General features: G+C 42.9%; 1 protein-coding gene across 6 annotated transcripts in view; it reads right to left on the bottom strand.

The window, feature by feature from the left end:
• Nucleotides 1-15,828, bottom strand: part of URM1 (ubiquitin related modifier 1) — a 35,579-nt gene extending 19,751 nt beyond the window's left edge. The window contains exons 1-2 of one of the 6 annotated variants that reach the window (XM_089668990.1): nucleotides 15,685-15,828; nucleotides 3,782-3,852 (exon numbers count right to left, since the gene is read on the bottom strand). In XM_089668990.1, coding sequence (XP_089525116.1) covers nucleotides 3,782-3,852; nucleotides 15,685-15,719 — 106 coding nt within the window. In that variant the 5' untranslated portion in view covers nucleotides 15,720-15,828. Of the gene's footprint in view, nucleotides 1-3,781; nucleotides 3,891-15,684 lie in introns of those variants that run through there. The other 5 variants (XM_089668989.1, XM_089668992.1, XM_089668988.1 and 2 more) reach the window with 5 other exon arrangements.
• Nucleotides 15,829-22,616: the final 6,788 nt, after the last annotated feature.

Below are 22,616 nucleotides of genomic sequence, written 5' to 3'. Positions count from 1 at the left end.
TGAAATTCATCTGGTTAAGCAGGGACTGGTCAAATGTCGACAATTGTTAGATCAACTTCTTTTGAGGAGACACGTTGGAAAACTTTAGTTGATCAACAAATATAGCTGCTGATCTGTGATTTCTGACATCTCTGGTTCCCACGGTCGGAATACAATCCACTGGTGGGGGGATTACTCCACTCACCTGCTTTTTGTGGATGGAGCAATCTGTTCATTTATGGCCATGTTTAGTAATGTGGAAAGATCAGCTGCAGCGGGACCACAGGCAATACCGGTGAGTAATCCTTGCCCTTGACTTGCCTTTTTTGGGCACAGCTGTCACAGTACAGGTCCTCCTTACTGAGATGATTGAACAGTTAAGTTGACCATATACAGGCTGATATTAGCAAGGGACATGACAGATTTGAGCACAGCTGGAGATGACCAGGCGATGAGAGGCTTTCCATCATGGCAATAAAAGTTTAGACTTCATAAACACTACACTCTGACAACCTTCCTTTTGACAATGTTTTGTAGCTGTTTTACTGCTGAGCCTATGTGAGCCCCAGCAGAGTAAATAAAATTCCACTTCATCCTTAAGGGAACTCATCGAGACAATAATCACTGGAATCTATCACAGCTGACTTGCTTTTGAATGTGCATATTCCTGGGCTGTCACCCTTCTCCATTTTTTAACTGTTTAGTGAGTGAGCGATTTGGAACAGGCATAAGAATATAGGGTGTCCCAAAACATAATAACCACATGCTTGATCCTGGCCATTGATTCATCAAGTATTGGGGAAAGTATCTGAACAATAGCCATGAAGCAAGTGCCTACAAGTCAGCAATGGTTGATCCCCAGTTTTCATCCTGCCAGACTACTTTTATCAACACTACATACTAGAATTGCTGGTGTGGTAAGGCCAAACAGTTACAGGCAGTAGAGGATTTTATAAACTGTAGTCCTATTTGGGATACCCCTACATACTCTGAGCTGGCTAGGTTGCCATATGCAAGGAAATGGTTATCTCACGGAGCGTCGCACCTCAAACATATTTTGAGAGGCTGTATTGTGCTACCATTCTCCACTCTACAATCGCATTATTGGTTACCACAATCCATGCTCTTTTATTATTTGCAGCTGCAGTATGCCGTCCAGGCGCAGCGCGTTCCCGCCAGGATTCTCTCTCTCCCCTACCCCTATATTTATTGAGATGCAACAGGAACCCAGTCAGAAAGGCTTTATTTCTCACCGGTATGCAATGCTGCTGAACATCCATGGAGCAGCTTATCCTTGTACAGTAGCGGAGAAGTGGGAAACAGATATAGGGGAACTACCTAGTGAGCAGTGGGAGATGGCGTTGGAGGTGGTCCATTCTAGCGCCTTGAACACATCCCAGAGATTATCTAAGTTGTATATCCTACTGACTGTGGGTGCACTACACTCCGATGTGAATGTCCAAAGTCAGCTTTCTCGCCAATCCGATTTGTTCTAAATGTAGCAGGGTTCATGGTACACTGATCCATATGCTGTGGCGTTGCGCCAAACTGCATGGGTATTGGGAGGCAGTACTTCATACCATTAACTGAGTTTTTCTTACTACTCTTCCTCTGGACCCTAAACGCTGTATCTTGATATTATTGATTAAGTGGTAACGGATCAGTTTACGGGGGAGGCTGTTGCTAAAGCCTTGTTTCAGGCCCGTAAAGTAATATTGTTACATTGGAAGAGTACTTCCCCTCTCACTCTTAAAGAGTGGGTGGACCATATGTGCATTACTCTCAGTTATGAGAGTTATTTTTCAACACCCGGAATGCTTCACCAAGTTTAATAAAGTATGGGGGGGGCTGGTTGGAAGTTCCAGGCTTTGCACTGGTGGATCTGATTATGGATAGGTCATTTGTTTGATATTCTGTATAGCTTGTTTTCAGTCAAAACTACAGAACTGCTCTCTTGTACTTTTTTTTATGGGTAGCTGGATGGACAATCGCTGGACTGTCTTGGTGTAATGTGTATTTGTCCTGAGTCGTATATAGACACTGTACTGTGGAACCTGGAATGTTGGTTCCTTTTTTTTTCTGTATGCTCAATTTTTGTTTCAATAAACTTTTATCCTGACAAAAAAAAAAAGAGAATTCCTGGTGTCATTGTTTTTCTTCAAATATGCCGTCCCTTTAATTTTACTGTGTAGCTGCCATATTTACTTCACCTGAAGTTAACAAAAAAAAAAATCCTTATTCACAATGCCCTTAGTGCATCTGAAGTCTCCTCATATATTAGACAAGAGGACTGTGGTTGGGTTAGAGGCAGACACGTCACACAAAACCAGTCAGGTGCCTCAAGTCGTATTCCACTGTGTGGTGTGATCTTCGAAATACATTTAGTACTCGTTCACATACCTAAAGTGGTTGTAAAGGTATAAACTTAGCTAAGCTTATGGACATACAGAGCACAGGAGCGAGCATACATGAGTGCCCCGCAGAGCAAACAGCGTGCTCTGGGGGCACCTGGGGGGGAGAGCCAAGAGCGCCGGCAAGAGACCCAAGAAAAGAAGGATCGGGGCTGCTCTGTGCAAAACACTTGCACAGAACAGGTAAGTATGGTATGTTTACTATTTTAACAAAAAACAAACAAACCTTTAATATTGCTTTAAGTGTACACCCATGCACAGGCTTTTGTTGCCCGAAACTGGATGCACAGATGTTCCGTGCATCCATGTGCAGGCAGTCCCAGTCATGTCAACTGAGATACAACTGCTGCTCCCATTTTGAGATCTGTGTGCGTGCTTCCAAACTCACTGTCTGTGTTTGTTTGGGGGGGGGGGGGGGGACTGCTGCTATGTCCATGCAGCTGCAGCATTCCAATTGACATGAATGCGTACAACACCTGTGTGTCCCGTTCGGGCAAAAGTACACCCAAGTGAACATGGCCTAAGAGACTGATAATGTTATATGCATTTCCCTACACCCACACAATGTAATGGTCAGACCGAAGGCCTATGGAAAAAAGGTATTGGGGGGGAGGGGGGCGGCGAGAGAAGTAAGAAAGCATTGGGTGACCCAGCCTACCTATAACTTAAATACTGGTAAAGAGGCAGAAGATATAAAATGTACCACTGTAATTATTCATACATCAGTAAATTAATTTTGTAAATGAGAGCAGGGTAGGTACTTGAGTTTGACTTGATATCACCCTCCTGCAATCTACTGTACACCCTGTACAGCAGAACTCAGAGTGGGAGAGGGAGAAGCAGCACTAGGAGCGAATCAGGTGCAATACAGTGCAAGGAGCATGGGGATAGGGAGAGCCAGCAGGTTGATAAAGATGAGCTTATAATTGTACTGCTTCATCATTTATTGTCCAGTCACATGGAAGAGGTGGAGAGGAGACCTGCAAGTGAAAATTAAACTGCAGGAGAGCAAAATCAGATCCCCTCCCCTGCTAGCCACCATTTCACAGTGTGGCAGAGCTGTGTAAATCTCACAACTGAAAGGACAAAAAAAAAAATCCTTTGGTAAGTCACACAGTTCTCATGTGTATTTCATTGTCTATTTAGTTGTTTTCCTGGAGTTTAGCTTTAAAGGTGGAGTGTCCCTTAAAAGATGTGTACTTTGCTTGTAATGAATAAAAGAGGAGCCGATCACCCCTGAAAAAGGTCTGTAGAGGTTTCACATATTCTGGTTTGACCATCGCCAGCTAACGCATAAAAAACGTGCCGAGCAGACATATGAATGACCTGCATTTGCCTCCAATCTCATTGGAAAGGGGTAACCCTAAAGCATCGCTATGAAGGATACTCACATGGATCTGACCGGCTAGGCAAGGTCACCTGGTGTTTCTTGATCCCGTCAAACAGCAGCTCTGCGCCACCTCTGAAAAGAGATAATAAATACATGAGATATGCTGACATCCCCGCCACAGAGGAGGGGGTTTAACACACACACAGCAAAGTGCCACAACAGAGCCAGCAGCAGACAAAGGTTTCCCCGCAGGCTCCTGCAGGACACGGGCTACTCATTAGCATCTCTATGTCAGGCTCTCTTGGGTACCAACCAAGCCCTGGACAAGCTCAGTCCACAAAGATGACAGAAAACGACAGGAAGGTTTTATTTACTCCCATAGATAGAGGATGAACAGAGCATTTCCTACAGATGAATTATTAAACCCAAATACAGGGGGTCAAAAGACATAGAACTGATGGGGGCACATGATCAGCCCGCTTTATTAAAGGGAGTGTACAGTCTGGATATAGGTCTGTGAGAACAACCTGATATAAATAAAATGATCAATATGTCTGTTTTTTTAAAATATAATGTAGTCATGTAGTCAGATTTTGCTTCCTGCTTTACTGCTCCTTTCACAATACAAGTCTAAGGATAGCCATACACGTTAAGATCTCTCTATTTCAGATTTCACTATCAACAATGTGGATGAAGGGCTCTCCCCTGCCAGCTACTGTAAGCTGACAGCTGGCTCCTGCAACTGTCAGAATGCCCAAACAGTGACTGCATCTGATTGGTTGGAGTCACTGTTTGCCCAGCAATTTTCCACCAAGCTCAGGGTGGTGCCAAGAGGGCTATACATATAGCTTGAATTGCAGCCAATTCAGCAGAAATTAGCCAATCAGAAATGGGCAGCACAAGAGTCAGCTGACTCAACAAATGCTCTTCGTGTGTATCTAATACAGTTGCAAGAAAAAGTATGTGAACCCCTTGGGATTACGTGGAGTTTTGCATGAATTGGGCATAAAATGTGCTCTGAACGTCATCTAAGTCACAACAATAGAAGAACACAGTCTGCTGAACATAATACTACACAAACATTAGATGTTGCCATGGTTTAATTGCACATAACATGTAAACATTCACAGTGCAGGGTGGAAAAAGTATGTGAACCTTTGGACTTAATAACTGGTTGACCCTCCTTTGGCAGCAATAACCTCAACCAAATGTTTCCTGTAGTTGCAGATCAGACCTGCACAACGATCTGGAGTAATTTTGGACCACTCCTCTTCACAAAACTGTTTCAGTGTAGCAATATTCTTGGGATGTCTGGTGTGAATCGCTCTCTTAAGGTCATGCCACAGCATTTCAATCGGGTCTGACTGGGCCACTCCAGAAGGCGTATTCTGTGCTGTTGCAGCCATTGTTTTGTTGAATTACTTGTATGCTTTGGGTCATTGTCCTGCTGCATCACCCATCCTCTGCTGAGCTTCAGTTGGCGGACAGATGGTCGTACGGAAATATCTACATATATATGTTGCGCTCCTAAATACCTCTCAATAAATAATAATTAAATTATTACCATTAAATTAATTCAAATTATGATACAAATAACTAATAAAAGTGTATAAATACCAAAAAAAATGTAAATAGATAATTTGAACTAATCAATCTCCTCCAAATAAATATCAAAATAATTCCATATGAAATACTCCTCTAAAAAATATTTTACCAAGTGCTCATAAATCATCTATTAGTGACATGATGTACTTACTAATACCCTCAATTTCATTTATATTCATAATACCCTCATTTAATATAATAAAAATAGTAAACCAACTAATAACCCTCAACTAAAACGCATTTAAATGATCCCCCATAAATAAAAATAACCAAATGCTCATAAATCCTTCAAATAGTGAAGATGTGCGCTCACCTCCTTTGATGCCTGCAATTAGGCTATACACACTTTCGGTTCACTTTCCCTGGAACCTGCTAGACATATACTTTTGCTGGTAAAATAGGGAGATCCTTCCTTTAGGAGTAATGGATGTATCCTCTGGTGGCTGATTATCCCCTCAGGGATTACCCACTCCTTTTGTTATCCCAGACCTCCTAATTATCCTCTCCTTGTGTTACTCCGCATGCAGGAAGAAATAGAGGACATAGTGCTTTACCTTTTAAAACTTTTTATTCCCACCATCCAAGTATTAAACTCACTTTAGACAGGTTTAAATAACGCAATATCCCATTGGAAATCCTCTGCTGGCCTCTGAGTCATACACCTGCCGTCTATCGTGTTGTGCAGCTCCTCTCCGAGTGATGACGTAGCCCCTCCCCTACGCGTGACGCCTCCAATCACGTGGCTTCATCAGGGGGTTGATAGCAAGTGTGTATAGCCTAATTGCAGGCATCAAAGGAGGTGAGCGCACATCTTCACTATTTGAAGGATTCACAAAAGTCACAAATTGAAGAACAACAAGCACCAAGTCACTATATATAAACAATTGTTTATTCAATGGGACTATTATTTTGATGATATTTGGATTCATACTAATCACTACTAATTATTTATGAGCATTTGGTTATTTTTATTTATGGGGGATCATTTAAATGCGTTTTAGTTGAGGGTTATTAGTTGGTTTACTATTTTTATTATATTAAATGAGGGTATTATGAATATAAATGAAATTGAGGGTATTAGTAAGTACATCATGTCACTAATAGATGATTTATGAGCACTTGGTAAAATATTTTTTTTTTTTTAGAGGAGTATTTCATGTGGAATTATTTTGATATTTATTTGGAGGAGATTGATTAGTTGAAACTATCTATTTAAATATTTTTTGGTATTTATACACTTTTATTAGTTATTTGTATCATAATTTGAATTAATTTAATGGTAATAATTTAATTATTATTTATTGAGAAGTATTTAGGAGCGCAACATATATTTGTAGACAGTTTTAATCCTTGCCAGTTTTTTTGCCATCTGTGTCCCATTGGGGAGATTTCCCTTCACTTCCTGTCCCATAGCCAAACCAGGAAGTGAGTGGAAATCATTCCGAAGTGAGGAAATCCCCAGTCGTCCCTATTTGAAGTAGGGATGTACCAAAATTACGGTGGCCAAAACGTTACAGCCGAAAACACCCATTTCTGCCATCGACCGAAATAAAAAAAAGCACCGATACAGGTGCCGAAAAAACCCCGCCCCTCACCCGCTGCCACCACCGGCCGCCGCTCAGTAGTTTAGCCTTACCTGAGAAACCATCAATCCAGGTGCTGGGCATAGAGAAGAGTGAAGGAAAGATGGCTGCCACACATCTCTATGCCCTTGGAGGACTGGAGCGATGTCACTCACCGTTCAGGCCATTTTTTTTTTTAAAGCACTAGATCAATGCTTATTTTTGATCCAATGCTTTACATTGCAGAGGGGAGATGTGGGGTCTTATTGACCCCATATCGCTCCATAAAGAGGACCTGTCACTAATTATTTCTATCACAAGGGATGTATGCATTTCTTGTGATAAGAATAAAAGTGATTAAACTTTTTTTAAAGGAACAGTGCAAAAAAACAAACAAACAAAAAAAAAATTAAATAATTTTTTTTTTTTAAAGTTTAAAGTGCCCCCGTCCCCCCATGCTCGCACATAGTGGTGAACGTATACGTAGCCAGGCCCACATATGTAAATGATGTTCAAACCACACATGTGAGGTGTCGTCAAGAATGTCAGAGCAAGAGCAATAATTCTCACACTAGACCTCCTCTGTAACTTAACACTGCTAACCTGTAGACATTTTTAAAGCATCGCCCATGGAGATTAAGTATGTCAGTTTCACGCCATTCCACGAGAGTGCACAATTTTAAAGCATGACATATATTTACTCGCCATAACATCGTCTTTCATATTTTACAAAAAAATTGGAGTACATATTGTTTTTTTTAATCAAAGTGTATTTTTTCCCAAAAATATATATTCAATTTTAAAAACTACGCATTTCAGTTTTCGGCCAAGTGCATTTTGAATTTTCGTTACCAAAATTTTCATTTCGGTGCACCACTAATTTGCAGATATCCCTCTTATTCCTGCTCTAGCAAAACAAAGGAAACAAGACAAATAGAGAGGATAAATCTCTCTTATGTGGGCATAGACAGCAATGAAAACCTGACAGAGGTTCGAATTCCTCTCCAATCTATCCAAAATTAGAGAAAAATTGTTGCCTCTAGTTATACTTTAAAGCCCAACTTTGCGGTGGGCCAGGACCTCACACCCAAGAAAAGCGTTAAATGCTGGTTACATCTAGGAGGAAATGAGAACACTGCATAGTTTACCTTACCCTGATTCCAGCCTGTGGGTAGTCCCATAATATCATCATGTACTTTTGACATATTAACTCTGCACTGTACAAGGAGGTTTTCTAGAAACCTGGAAGGGTAGTGCTGCAATCTTATGGTAATCCTACTGTTATAAGGGGTATAGAGGTTCAACTGAAATGCTTTGATTGGTGGGTCTGGCAGCATTTCTGTGCCAAAGGACTTACACTGTCTCCTTGGTTTGTGAGAAAACCTGAGATTGAAGCACCACACCAAAATCTGATTGTTCAGCTATGTATGTATTCCAAGGTAACCTAAAAGATTTTAGTACAATACCAATGCTTTTCGAGTGTCAAGTAATGCCCCCTTTATCAGGATTTGAAGTGAAAGGTATTGGATATTGGACTGAGAACAAACTATACAATTTTGTTTTAAACTACGTTGTTGAAGAGCAGAGTCTGTTTGCAACTGGTTCAGGCAGCCTGAGGAAGCCCAAAGGAAGGGGTATTCCCTAGTTTTTGAAATGCTTTGTTTTTGTGTTCAGTGCTTTCATCTTACTCTGGAACAAGTCTGTATCTGAATGGTCAGATTTTGGCAACGCTTGGAGGAGGCAGGTGTGCAACCATGGCCAGAAGCATTTTAGTCTCTATGCACACTGGGCATTTAGCCCCGATGCATGCAGCTTCAGCGTTTAAGTCAGTGGTTCTCAACCTTTCTAACGCCGCGACCCCTTAATACAGTTCCTCATGTTGTGGTGACCCCCAACCATAAAATTATTTTCGTTGCTACTTCAGAACTGTAATTTTGCAGTGGGAGGAATAGTGCCCCATCATTGGTATCAGTGGGAGGACTAGCGCCCCATCGTTGGTATCAGGGGGAGGAATAGCGTCCCATCGTTGGTGTCAGTGGGGGGAGGAATAGCGCCCCATCGTTGGTGTCAGTGGGGGGAGGAATAGCGCCCCATCGTTGGTGTCAGTGGGGGGAGGAATAGCGCCCCATCGTTGGTGTCAGTGGGGGGAGGAATAGCGCCCCATCGTTGGTGTCAGTGGGGGGAGGAATAGCGCCCCATCGTTGGTGTCAGTGGGGGGAGGAATAGCGCCCCATCGTTGGTGTCAGTGGGGGGAGGAATAGCGCCCCATCGTTGGTGTCAGTGGGGGGAGGAATAGCGCCCCATCGTTGGTGTCAGTGGGGGGAGGAATAGCGCCCCATCGTTGGTGTCAGTGGGGGGAGGAATAGCGCCCCATCGTTGGTGTCAGTGGGGGGAGGAATAGCGCCCCATCGTTGGTGTCAGTGGGGGGAGGAATAGCGCCCCATCGTTGGTGTCAGTGGGGGGAGGAATAGCGCCCCATCGTTGGTGTCAGTGGGGGGAGGAATAGCGCCCCATCGTTGGTGTCAGTGGGGGGAGGAATAGCGCCCCATCGTTGGTGTCAGTGGGGGGAGGAATAGCGCCCCATCGTTGGTGTCAGTGGGGGGAGGAATAGCGCCCCATCGTTGGTGTCAGTGGGGGGAGGAATAGCGCCCCATCGTTGGTGTCAGTGGGGGGAGGAATAGCGCCCCATCGTTGGTGTCAGTGGGGGGAGGAATAGCGCCCCATCGTTGGTGTCAGTGGGGGGAGGAATAGCGCCCCATCGTTGGTGTCAGTGGGGGGAGGAATAGCGCCCCATCGTTGGTGTCAGTGGGGGGAGGAATAGCGCCCCATCGTTGGTGTCAGTGGGGGGAGGAATAGCGCCCCATCGTTGGTGTCAGTGGGGGGAGGAATAGCGCCCCATCGTTGGTGTCAGTGGGGGGAGGAATAGCGCCCCATCGTTGGTGTCAGTGGGGGGAGGAATAGCGCCCCATCGTTGGTGTCAGTGGGGGGAGGAATAGCGCCCCATCGTTGGTGTCAGTGGGGGGAGGAATAGCGCCCCATCGTTGGTGTCAGTGGGGGGAGGAATAGCGCCCCATCGTTGGTGTCAGTGGGGGGAGGAATAGCGCCCCATCGTTGGTGTCAGTGGGGGGAGGAATAGCGCCCCATCGTTGGTGTCAGTGGGGGGAGGAATAGCGCCCCATCGTTGGTGTCAGTGGGGGGAGGAATAGCGCCCCATCGTTGGTGTCAGTGGGGGGAGGAATAGCGCCCCATCGTTGGTGTCAGTGGGGGGAGGAATAGCGCCCCATCGTTGGTGTCAGTGGGGGGAGGAATAGCGCCCCATCGTTGGTGTCAGTGGGGGGAGGAATAGCGCCCCATCGTTGGTGTCAGTGGGGGGAGGAATAGCGCCCCATCGTTGGTGTCAGTGGGGGGAGGAATAGCGCCCCATCGTTGGTGTCAGTGGGGGGAGGAATAGCGCCCCATCGTTGGTGTCAGTGGGGGGAGGAATAGCGCCCCATCGTTGGTGTCAGTGGGGGGAGGAATAGTGCCCCATCGTTGGTGTCAGTGGGGGGAGGAATAGTGCCCCATCGTTGGTGTCAGTGGGGGGAGGAATAGTGCCCCATCGTTGGTGTCAGTGGGGGGAGGAATAGTGCCCCATCGTTGGTGTCAGTGGGAGGAATAGTGCCCCATCGTTGGTGTCAGTGGGGGGAGGAATAGTGCCTATCATTGGTGTCAGTGGGGGGAGGAATAGTGCCCCATCGTTGGTGTCAGTGGGGGGAGGAATAGTGCCCCATCGTTGGTATTAGTGACACAAATGATGGGGCACTATTCCTCCCACTGACACCAATGATACTTACCTTGCTGACCCCTGCTCCAGCCTGGGCTCGCTCTCTCCCTCTCCCATCTACAGCCTGCAGAAGCAAAATTTGCACTTACCTGTCAGCTGTCTTCCTTCTCTGGCCTCTCTCCTCTTCACTCGGTCCTGCAGCTCCCTCGATCTTCTTCGATCTGCGCGCTCTGCCGCTCGGCTCCTCCTGTCCAAGCTCCACCTCCTCGCCGGTGATTGGCCGCCTGTGTGCCTCTCCTGAGCTACAGTTCCGGTGGCCAATCAGCGGCGAGGAGGCGGAGCTGTTGAGTGATCCCGGACGTGTGGCCAGGTTACAGGGGCAGCATATCATCCCGCCCACAGATCGCGAGACAGAGCAGCGGTGTCTCGGTTCCTAAGACCATCGGAAATATGTTTTCCGATGGTCTTAGGCGACCCCTGGGAAATGGTCATTCGACCCCCAGGTTGAGAACCGCTGGTTTAAGTGCATGTGGCGGGCACAGGATCACTGCCCAGCCCCACTAATGGCAGCCTGGCAGCTTCGGTGTCTGGACAATGAACCTAATGGTACTTATGTTTGGAAGAGTATGCACTCAGGAATGAATGCCCAGAACGCAAGCCATCTGAAGCTATGATCCTGATACCATTTTTTTTAGAGCTGCCAATTGGCTTTCTTGTAATAGAGATCCAATTGGCTTTACAGCTACTGAATCACTTTTACGGGACTGAGGAGCTCCCCCATCCCCACACCTGCTACTGCCGCCATTCCTAGGCTCTGCCATTCCACCATGGAGCCCAGGACGGTGGCAAGCAGTTAGGCAGACTCCCCAGAGAAGGATTGGAGGAACAACGTCCATTCCCCAATCTCCTCTGTGATGAATGAAGTGATGAGGGTTTCGTCACTTTCGGTTTCAATGCTGTCATTCCCTGTCATGCCGTTACAGCCACAGAAAGCAGGTGATCAAACACTATCTTTGTTTTATCAGCTGCCTTGGGGGGGCAGAGGAGCGATCAGGGGTCTAACAGACCCCTAATGTCTTCATAAAGAGGACCTGTCACTGCCTAAAGATATCACAAAGGCTTTTGTTCACTTGTTGTGAATGCAATACATTTAAAGCCCGACTCCAAGCAAAAAAAAAAAAAAAAGTTTTCCCGTGCAACTGGGCTGTGCCCACACTGCAAGGGTTACCTGCTTGTTTTCGTCCAGGGGATTGAAGAAAGGCAATATACTTACCTAATCTTCCGATCCTCCCTGCACAAGACTGGTCCCTTCAGCTCCTTTTCCCCCCGGGGTCTTGTGCAGTGGACTGTTCCTGACGTCATCAAGCCCAAAGACCTGCTCTGAATGTGAGACCGTCAGGAACAGTCCACTGCTGGATCATGGGGGAGAGCTGATTGCCACTGGACCCACTGCATAGGAAAACTTTTTTTTCCCAGAGGTGGGCTTTAAATGAAATAAAAATAAACAAAAGTGTAAAAGAAATAAAAAAAAAAAATACAAAAAAAAAAGAAAGGTACCTCCAACCCGTTTCTTACAGTCATGGCCGAAATTGTTGGCACCCTTGATATTTCTCCAGGAAATCATGTATTTCTCACGAAACGTATTGCATTAACACATGTTTTGCTATACACATGTTTATTCCCTTTGTGTGTATTGGGACAAAACAAAAAAAGGGAGGAAAGAAAGCAAATTCGACATAATGTCACACAAACCTCCAAAAATGGGCTGGACAAAAGTATTGGCACCCTTTCACAACTGCGGATAAATAAGAATGTTACAAGCATGTGATGCTCCTGTAAACTCACCTGGGGCAAGTAACAGGTGTGGGCAATATAGAAATCACACCTGAAAGCAGATAAAAAGGAGAGACGTTCACTTAACCTTTGCATTGTGTGTCTGTCTGTGCCACACTAAGCATGGACAACAGAAAGAGGAGACGAGAACTGTCTGAGGACCTGAGAACCAAAATTGTGGCAAAATATCAACAATCTCAAGGTTACAAGTCCATCTCCAGAGAACTAGATTTGCCTTTGTCCACAGTGCGCAACATTATCAAGAAGTTTGCAACCCATGGCACTGTAGCTAATCTCCCTGGTCGTGGACGGATGAGGAAAATTGATGAAAGATTGCAACGCAGAATAGTCCGGATGGTGGATAAGCAGCCCCAAACATGTTCCAAAGACATTCAAGCTGTCCTGCAGGCTCAGGGAGCATCAGTGTCAGCGCGAACTATCCGTCGACATTTAAATGAAATGAAACGCTATGGCAGGAGACCCAGGAGGACCCCACTGCTGACACAGAGACATAAAAAAGCAAGACTACAGTTTGCCAAAATGTACTTGAGTAAGCCAAAAGCCTTCTGGGAAAACGTCTTGTGGACAGATGAGACCAAGATAGAGCTTTTCGGTAAAGCACATCATTCTACTGTTTACCGAAAACGGAATGAGGCCTACAAAGAACAAAACACAGTACCTACGGTAAAATATGGTGGAGGTTCAATGATGTTTTGGGGTTGTTTTGCTGCCTCTGGCACTGGGTGCCTTGACTGTGTGCAAGGCATCATGAAATCTGAGGATTACCAAAGGATTTTGGGTCGCACTGTAGGGCCCAGTGTCAGAAAGCTGGGTTTGCGTCCAAGATCCTGGGTCTTCCAGCAGGACAATGACCCCAAACATACGTCAAAAAGCACTCAGAAATGGATGGCAAAGAAGCGCTGGAGAGTTCTGAAGTGGCCAGCAATGAGCCCAGATCTAAATCCCATTGAACACCTGTGGAGAGATCTTAAAATTGCTGTTGGGAAAAGGTGTCCTTCCAATAAGAGAGACCTGGAGCTGTTTGCAAAGGAAGAGTGGTCCAAAATTCCGGGTGAGAGGTGTCAGAAGCTTATTGATGGTTATAGGAAGCGACTGATTTCAGTTATGTTTTCCAAAGGGTGTGCAACCAAATATTAAGTTAAGGGTGCCAATACTTTTGTCCAGCCCATTTTTGGGGTTTTGTGTGACATTATGTCATATTTGCTTTTCTGCCTCTGTTTTATATTTGTTCCAATACATACAAAGGGAATAAACATGTGTATAGCAAAACATGTGTTAATGCAATACCTTTTTTGTGTGAAATACTTGATTTTCAGGAAAAATATCAAGGGTGCCAACAATTTCGGCCATGACTGTATGTGCAAATACAAACAGATCCGGCGCATATGTAAACAGAGTTTGCGCCACACATGTGAGTGTCAGAGTGAGAGCAATAATTCTAGGGCAATAGTGAAAGCAATAGTTCATGATTCACTCTAAACTGATGACCTGTAAAGGCCTTTAACCACTTGACCTCCGGAAGATTTACCCCCCTTCCTGACCAGGTCATTTTTTCTTTATGACGCTGCATTACTATGTGCATAACTGACAATTGCGCGGTTATGCATCACTGTACATAAATGAAATGTATATCATTTTTTCCCACAAACAGAGCTTTCTTTTGGTGGTGTTTGATCATCACTGGGTTTGTTTAGTTTTGGTATTTTGTTAATAAACAAAAGAAGACCAAAATAAAAAAAACAAAAAAACAATATTTTTTACTTTCTGCTATAAAACATATCCAATCAAAAATCAAATTTCTTCATAAATTTAGGCCAACATGTATTCTTCTACATATTTTTGGTAAAAAATCCCAATAAGTGTATATAGATTGGTTTGCGCAATAGTTATAGCGTCTACAAACTTTGATATATATACTGGATTTTTTTTTTATACTAGCAATGGCGGCAATTAGTGACTGCGATATGGCGGCAGACAGTCTGACGCTAACTGACACTGTGTGGGAACCAGTGACACTAATACAGTGATAAGTGCTAAAAATATACACGGTCACTGCATTAATGATGCTGGCTTGGAAGGGGTTAAAAATCTGGGGCGATCAATGGATTAACTGTATGCCTAGCTATGTGATTTGTGTACTGGGCATGCTGTTTTCACCAGGTAATGTGCTAGATTTTATTTCCTGCTTTGCAAGGAAAGAAAATCTAGCAGATCGCCGCTGACCTTGTTTACATAGGCAGAGATGTATCCTGTCACTCTCCTGGACGATCAAAGGCTGCCGGAGCTCATCCATTGGTCGGCACCTGTTGATCGGCTTCTGCTGTGTCCAATCACAGCAGAAGCAGCACTCCGGCGGCAAGCACACATGCCCCCCTATGGCAGAAGTGCAAAATCATGTTTATATGTGATTTTGCACAGAACGTCCACCCTGTAGCAGTATATCTGCTATAGGGCGAACAGAAATTTAAAGAGTCGCCTATGGACAATTTTAGGTACCGTAGTTTGTCGCCATTTCACAGGCATGCGCAATTTTAAATCTTGACATGCTTGGTATCTATTTACTTGACACATCATGTCTTTATATTTTACAAAAAATGGGTATTATATTGTGTTGGTGAGCATTAAAATTCATTGTTTGTATTTTTTTCCGGAAAAACTGCATTTGAAAAATGGTTGCACAATGATCATGCAACATATAAAATTGCTACAACCACCGTTTCATTTTCCAGGGCCTCTACGTATCATGTTTGGGGGGTTAGAAGTCACTTTTTAGCAAAACAAAAACGCAGAATTTGTGAGAGACCTAGACAGTAAGTGGTTAAAGAACCAAAACATGAGGAACTGATTGATATTTGATTTTACTCATAATCTATAAGAACATGTAGAATACTGAATGTCCATTGTCTGTCCCCTCATTGATCCCATCCCATGGAAGGCTCTTCTGGGACACAGGTGCTGTAATAATACCAGGGCCTCCTGTCCTCTCCAGACCTCCTCTAGAGTATATATACTGGATATGTGTGTTTCCTGCAGAGGAGTGCGGTACACCAGCCTGCACGCATCCTGTCTGATGTCCATAGTAATGAATGACAGTCTCCAGCCTCCCCCTCGCACAAAGCTCACTCTATACATCTCTAATATCCCCCCACAGCACCCCGACCACCTAAACTCCCTGCTCACCCAAACTCCAGCTGCAGACATATGGGCGCCGCCATCTTGCTACTCTCACCGGAAGCTCCCTGAAGCCGAGGCGGAAGTGCGGGCTGTCAGCGGTTGTTATGGTGACGAAACACAGGAGAAAGTCTGTACAGAATAAATGTGCTGATGTCACATAAGAGCTCAGAATGTCAGCAGAGAGGCGATATAGTGAGAGTACAGCCGCAGATAGTAGTCTGCACTCTGGGGGAGTCATGTGGTTTGTTCAGTTCTAGGATTTATAAATAAAGATCATTGATAGGAGTGTGTGACTACATGCTCTGCCAATCTAATGCAGGGTCTCTCAGGCAGGGAGAAGTGAATCCAGGGAGTGCACAATAAAGCCGGACTCCAGGCAAATTATGTATATATATAACAGTTCCAAATACCAGTTAATATTGACAAAAAATCTTCAGGCTTCTGCTAGAATGCTGAACATGAAGAGGAACTTCATATATATATAGATAGATATATCTATCTATCTGTATGCCCACAGAGAGCTATGTGCACCTGCATGGATGTCTCATTGGGAGGAGCAGCCATGTCTGTGCAGCACCTACACTGGATATAAAAAGTCTACACACCCCTGTTAAAATGTCAGGTTTCTGTGATGTAAAAAAATTAGACAAAGATAAATAATTTCAGAACTTTTTCCACCTTTAATGTGGCCTATAAACTGTACAACTCAGTTGAACAACAAACTGAAATCTTTTAGGTGGAGGGAAGAAAAACTAAAATAATATGGTTGCATAAGTGTGCACACCCTTAAACTAATCCTTTGTTGAAGCACCTTTTGATTTGATTCCAGCACTCAGTATTTTTGGATATGAGTCTATCAGCATGGCACATCTTGACTTAGTAATATTTGCCCACTCTTCCTTGCAAAACCACTCCAAATCTGTCAGATTGCAACGGTACCTCCTGTGCACAGCCCTCTTCAGATCACCCCACAGATATTCCATCAGATTCAGGTCTGGGCTCTGGCTGGGCCATTCCAAAACTTTCATCTTCTGGTGAAGCCATTCCTTTGTTGATTTGGATGTATGCTTTGGGTCGTTGTCATGCTGAGAGATGAAGTTCCTCTTCATGTTCAGATTTCTAGCAGAAGCCTGAAGGTTTTGTGCCAATATTGAGTGGTATTTGGAACTGTTCATAATTCCCTCTACCTTGACAAAGGCCCCAGTACCAGCTGAAGAAAAACAGCCCAAAGCATGATGCTGCCACCACCATGCTTCACTGTGGGTATGGTGTTCTTTTGGTGATGTGCAGTGTTGTTTTTGTGCCAAACATATTTTTGGAAATTATGGCCACAAAGTTCAACCTTGGTTTCATCAGACCATAACATGTTTTCCCACATGATTTTGGGAGACTTCAGATGTGTTTTTGCAAAATTTAGCCAGGCTTGGATGTTTTACTTTGTAAGAAAAGGCTTCCATCTTGCCACGGTACCCCACAGCCCAGACACATGAAGAATATGGGAGATTGTTGTCACATGTACCACACAGCCAGTACTTGTCAGATATTCCTGCAGCTCCTTTAACCGCTTTATCTCCACCCCATAGTAGAAATACTGCTACAGGGTGGCAGCTGTGCGCAAAATCATGTGTGTATATATATATATATATATATATATATATACATACATACACACACACAGTTGTGTTCAAAATAATAGCAGTCAGAGATCACTAACCTGATCAATCACTGTTTTTGGTAGAAATGATATTTCTACATGGCAAATAATTTACTATCAGGTGTAGTAGAGTAATAGAAATCCAACAGACCCAACAGTCATGACATGCATGCTGCTGATTCTGTGTAATTGAATCACTAATTGAAAGGGGCATGTTCAAAATAATAGCAGTGTGGAGTTCTATTAGTGAGGTCATTCATTCTTTGAAAAACAGGTGGCAATTATTGCCCTTATTTAAGGAAGGAAGGCAGCAAATGTTGTACATGCTGGTTACAGTGCATTTCTCTCTGAAATTCTGAGGAAAATGGGTCGTTCCAGACATTGTTCAGAAGAACAGCGTACCTTGATTAAAAAGTTGATTGGAGAGGGGAAAACATATAAAGAAGTGCAGAAAATGATAGGCTGCTCAGCTAAAATGATCGCAAATGCTTTAAAATGGCAACCAAAACCTGAAAGATGTGGAAGAAAGCGAAAAACTACCATTCGAATGGATAGAAGAATAGCCAAAATGGCAAGGACTCAGCCAACAATCAGCCAGGAAGATCAAAGAAGGTGTAAAGTTCCCTGTGAGTACTGTTACAATTAGAAGACGCCTATGTGAAGCCAAGCTATCTGCAAGAAGCCCCCGCAAAGTCCCACTGTTGAAAAAAAGACATGTGCTGAAGAGGTTACAATTTGCCAAAGAGCACATTGACTGGCCTAAAGAGAAATGGCGCAACATATTGTGGACTGATGAAAGTAAGATTGTTCTTTTTGGGTCTAGTGGCCGGAGACAGTTTGTCAGACGACCCCCCAAACACTGAATTCAAGCCACAGTACACTGTGAAGACAGTGAAGCATGGTGGTGCAAGCATCATGATATGGGGATGTTTCTCATACTACGGTGTTGGGTCTATTTATCACATATCAGGGATCAGTTTGAATACATCAGAATACTTGAAGAGGTCATGCTGCATTATGTTGAAGAGGAAATGCCCTTGAAATGGGTGTTCCAACAAGACAACAACCCCAAACACACCAGTAAACGTGCAACATCTTGGTTCCAGACCAACAAGATTGACGTTATGGAGTGGCCAGCCCAATCCCCGGATCTTAATCCAATAGAAAACTTGTGGGGTGACATCAAAAATGCCGTTTCTGAGGCAAAACCAAGAAATAGAGAAGAACTGTGGAATGTAGTCCAATCATCCTGGGCTGGAATACCTGATCACAGGTGCCAGAAGTTGGATGACTCCATGCAACACAGATGTACAGCAGTTCTCAGAAACAGTGCTTATACAACTAAATATTCATTAAGTGATTCAAAGGAAAGCAAAATCTTCAAACATTTTTCAGTTTATATAGTGAATGTTTGAGTTTGTAAAGAAGAATACAAACACTGCTATTTTTTTGAACAGTCTAATATTCACTTTTCTTCAATTTTTTTTAGAGGAACACAAATTTGATCTATTTTTCTTCATGTTTTGATTTGGAATAGAATGTGTAGTGTTCCCAATGCATTTGTGTGTATAGAAAGAAAAGCTATTAGAAGGATTTGGAGCTTTATTCACTTTTTTCAACACACTGCTATTATTTTGAACACAACTGTATATTATATATATATATATATGATTGCCAAGGTTCTTCAACGGGGGGATGGGGGGGGGGGGGAGAGAACTGTTAGTTAACAAAACAGTTCTCCTCCCTGGCAGCACAGGCATACAAAGCTGTGTGCTTACAGTGAAGCACACACAGAACATAATGTAAAATGAGACACAGCACACAGTTAACCCTTTGAGCTCCCCAGATGTTAACCCCTTCCTGCCCAGTGCCATTAGTATAGTGTCAGTGCTTTTTATTAGCACTGATCACTGTATTGGTGTCACTGGAGATGTCAGTGACACCAAGTCAGTTCCCCCCAGTGTCAGAATGCCCACCGCAGTCCCAATATAAGTCACTGATCACCACCATTGCTAGTAAAAATTTAGAAAAAAATTGGGATTTTTTTTTTAGCAAAGACATGTAGCAGAATACATTTTGGCCTAAATTTATGACAAAATTTGATTTTTAATTTTTTTACTGGACATGTTTAATAGCAAAAAGTAAAAAATATTGTTTTTTTTTCTCAAAATTGACGGTCTTTTTTTATAGCGCAAAAAATAAAACCAGCACAGGCAATTAAATACCACCGAAAGAACGCTCTATTCGTGGGGAAAAAAAGGACGTAAATTTCATTTGGGTGCAGCGTTGCATGACCGCACAATTATCAGTTAAAGTAACGCAGCACCATAACACAAAAAATGGCCAGGAAGGGGGTAAATCCTCCAGGGGGCAAGTGGTTAATGTTGTTGTAGGCCTCTTTGCATCCTCCCAGACCAGTTTTCTTCTCGTCTTTTCATCAATTTTGGAAGGATGTCCAGTTCTTGGTAATGTCATTGTTGCGCCATATTTTCTCCGCTTGATGATAACTGTCTTCACTGTGTTCCATGGTATATCTAATGCCTTGGAAATTCTTTTGTACTCTTCTCCTGACTGATACCTTTTAACAATGCGATCCCTCTGATGCAGTGGAAGCTCTCTGCGGACCATGGCTTTTGCTGTAGGATGCGACTAAGTAAATGTCAGGAAAGACCTATATGAACAGCTGAACTTTATTTGGGTTTAATCAGAGGCACTTTTAATGATGGCAGGTGTGTACGGACTCCTATTTAACATGATTTTGAATGCGATTGCTTAAAGTGTTACTAAACCCACAACAGTAAAATCAGTCTGTATATGCAGTAAAGCATGCTTGTTATATTCACTGTGGAACCTACTGAGTTAATCCTCTGCATTGTGTAAAAAGGCTGTTTGATCCTGTCTTCTCTGCTTCTCCTGTTGTTCAAATGTCCACGCTGATAAGACAGACTGAATCTGTCGCCCTTCTGCACATGCTCAGTTTGGTGTGTATTGTTAGAGAGGTTTTTTTTTTTGGGAGAGTGCATGTGTCCAGACAGAGGTCAGGGGTTCTGCATCCTCCTAGAGCAGAAAGAATACTCCTCTTACCTGCTTTAACCAGCGCTCAGCTGAAGTCACAAGACTACTATATACTGCTGATGAGAAAAGGTATTTAGCAGTTTGTATTTACTAAAATAATTGCACTTCCATATTCTGTGCACTGTGGGAGACCAGATAAAGTGATTGTGGTAAATAGGATAAAAACGAGCGCTGGATCTGACAGATTCAAGCCGCTAGCATAAAGGTAAACCTCGTATAACCTCTTCATGGAAAATAAAATACAGCAAAAAATGCAGCGCTTGAGTGTATAGTAAGGGGAATTAACATATGTACAACAGAATTAGAAGGAAATACATTAGAGGTATGACATGCACCAGGTTTAACGTACATAAATTAATGTAAACAGTGGTCGGGTAAGTAATAAAGATTCATCCAACCAATCGAAGTGCATATAGTGATAGGGATGTTAGAGTAATTAGATCTAGGAGTACATCCGATAAAGTGATTGCATGATCCTGGGTTTAGTAACACGAATTCTGAACACAGCTACATCCCCAGTTGTAAGAGGGTGTGCACACTTATGCAACCACATTATTTTAGTTTTTTATGTTTACTTCCCCCCCTAAAAGATTTCAGTTTGTTTTTGAATTGCGTTGTACAGTTTATAGGTCACATTAAAGGTGGAAAAAGTTCTGAAATTATTTATCTTTCTCTCATTTTTTTTACACCACAGAAACCTGACTTTTTAACAGGGATGTGTAGACTTTTTTATATCCACTGTATATGAACCAAGCATATAAATCCCAATTCTTTTCCCATACTGCACTGGTTAGATGAATGGAAGAATCTGATTGGTTAATTCCAAGAGACCTCTTTTTCTTTCAGGCATACTCTGTACAGTATATTTATTATGAGTACTGTTGTAACAGGTACAGAAACCTGACATTTTAATAGGGGTGTGTAGACTTTTTATATTCACTGTATATACTGCTGATGGGAAAAGGTATTTAGCAGTTTATATTTACTAAAATAATTACATTTCCATGTTCCGTGTACTGTGTTAGACCGGATATAGTGAATGCAGGGTCCTGGGTTTAGTAATAATTAAAAAAAAAAAAGAATTAGAAGCATCTGAAACAAAAAGAAGTTCACATACTGAATACTACCATTACAGGTATTAACCCCATAAAGTTCTCAGAATCCATCATTTCTCATAACAGCGATCTGTACTTTGGCCCTGGTCAGTGGTGAATCTTGATAAAAATAAAAGTAATTATATTGGTCTTATTGCAGACGTAACAATCTTAAAAGGAGATGAGAAAGGAAAGGGATTCATTTGAACAATAAGATTCCTGATATTCCCCAAATCATTTACATATATTGTTTCTGCACAGAGAATAGGATGGTGCTGATGCAGAGGAAAGTTCTGACAAAAGCAGGCCGAGTCAAAGAGAAGATAAAAAGATAATGCTTTCTCATTTAACACTAGCACAAAGCAAGAAATAATTGGCAATGGGGTGATTATAGCCAAGAATGTGAAGAATGCCTTGAAATGACTTGTGTTTTCCCTTAGAATAGACTTTGTGATCCCCACTTTGAAACAATGGCATTATTAGCGCACAAATAGATGTCACGCAGTGTGGATGAATGACCCCCATCTTTCAGCTGGGACCACTGGCACCTGTTGTTGAGTTAAAGAGAAACTTTCATGCTTTCTGCTACTCTTCGTTTTACATTTTCAAGCTTTGAAACTGAATTAAAAATGCGTCTAAATTATTTGTACAACATTGCATTTTATGAAATAATTTGAGTGGTTATCAATATTTGTTCATTAGGGTCACTATGATGACCCAGTAACACTCAATGGGGTGATCTCGTCATACATGCAGTACTTTTAAAGTCACAACAGACGTATGGAGGGGATTTATTAATGCAGACCATAAATGGGTCAAATTCTGAACAAATTTTCTTTAGAAAATTGAAAATTTATTGCATTTTGTAATCCAATGGTGCCACCATTGATTTTGAAATTTGACCAACCAAGCCTTTGATTTCACCTCATGTTGCTACAGAAAATAATTTTTTTGGCCAAGAACTTTCTTTTCTTTCCCAGTCACAGATTATGCTCATTTCTTTTTCAATTACATTTCCTGTACGATTCTCCCATCATTGATTAGAAATTTGTTCATTTTTAAAAAAATTTCAAACATGCCCGATCACTCAAATTCGATGGCTGCTTGAAAATCGG

The sequence above is a fragment of the Staurois parvus genome, unplaced genomic scaffold, assembly GCF_062004578.1.
Source record: "Staurois parvus isolate SC_StPar_1 unplaced genomic scaffold, SC_StPar_1.0 ptg000068l, whole genome shotgun sequence".
In the NCBI taxonomy this organism is placed as follows: domain Eukaryota; kingdom Metazoa; phylum Chordata; class Amphibia; order Anura; family Ranidae; genus Staurois; species Staurois parvus.
This window is presented reverse-complemented; position numbering and strand designations above follow the sequence as displayed.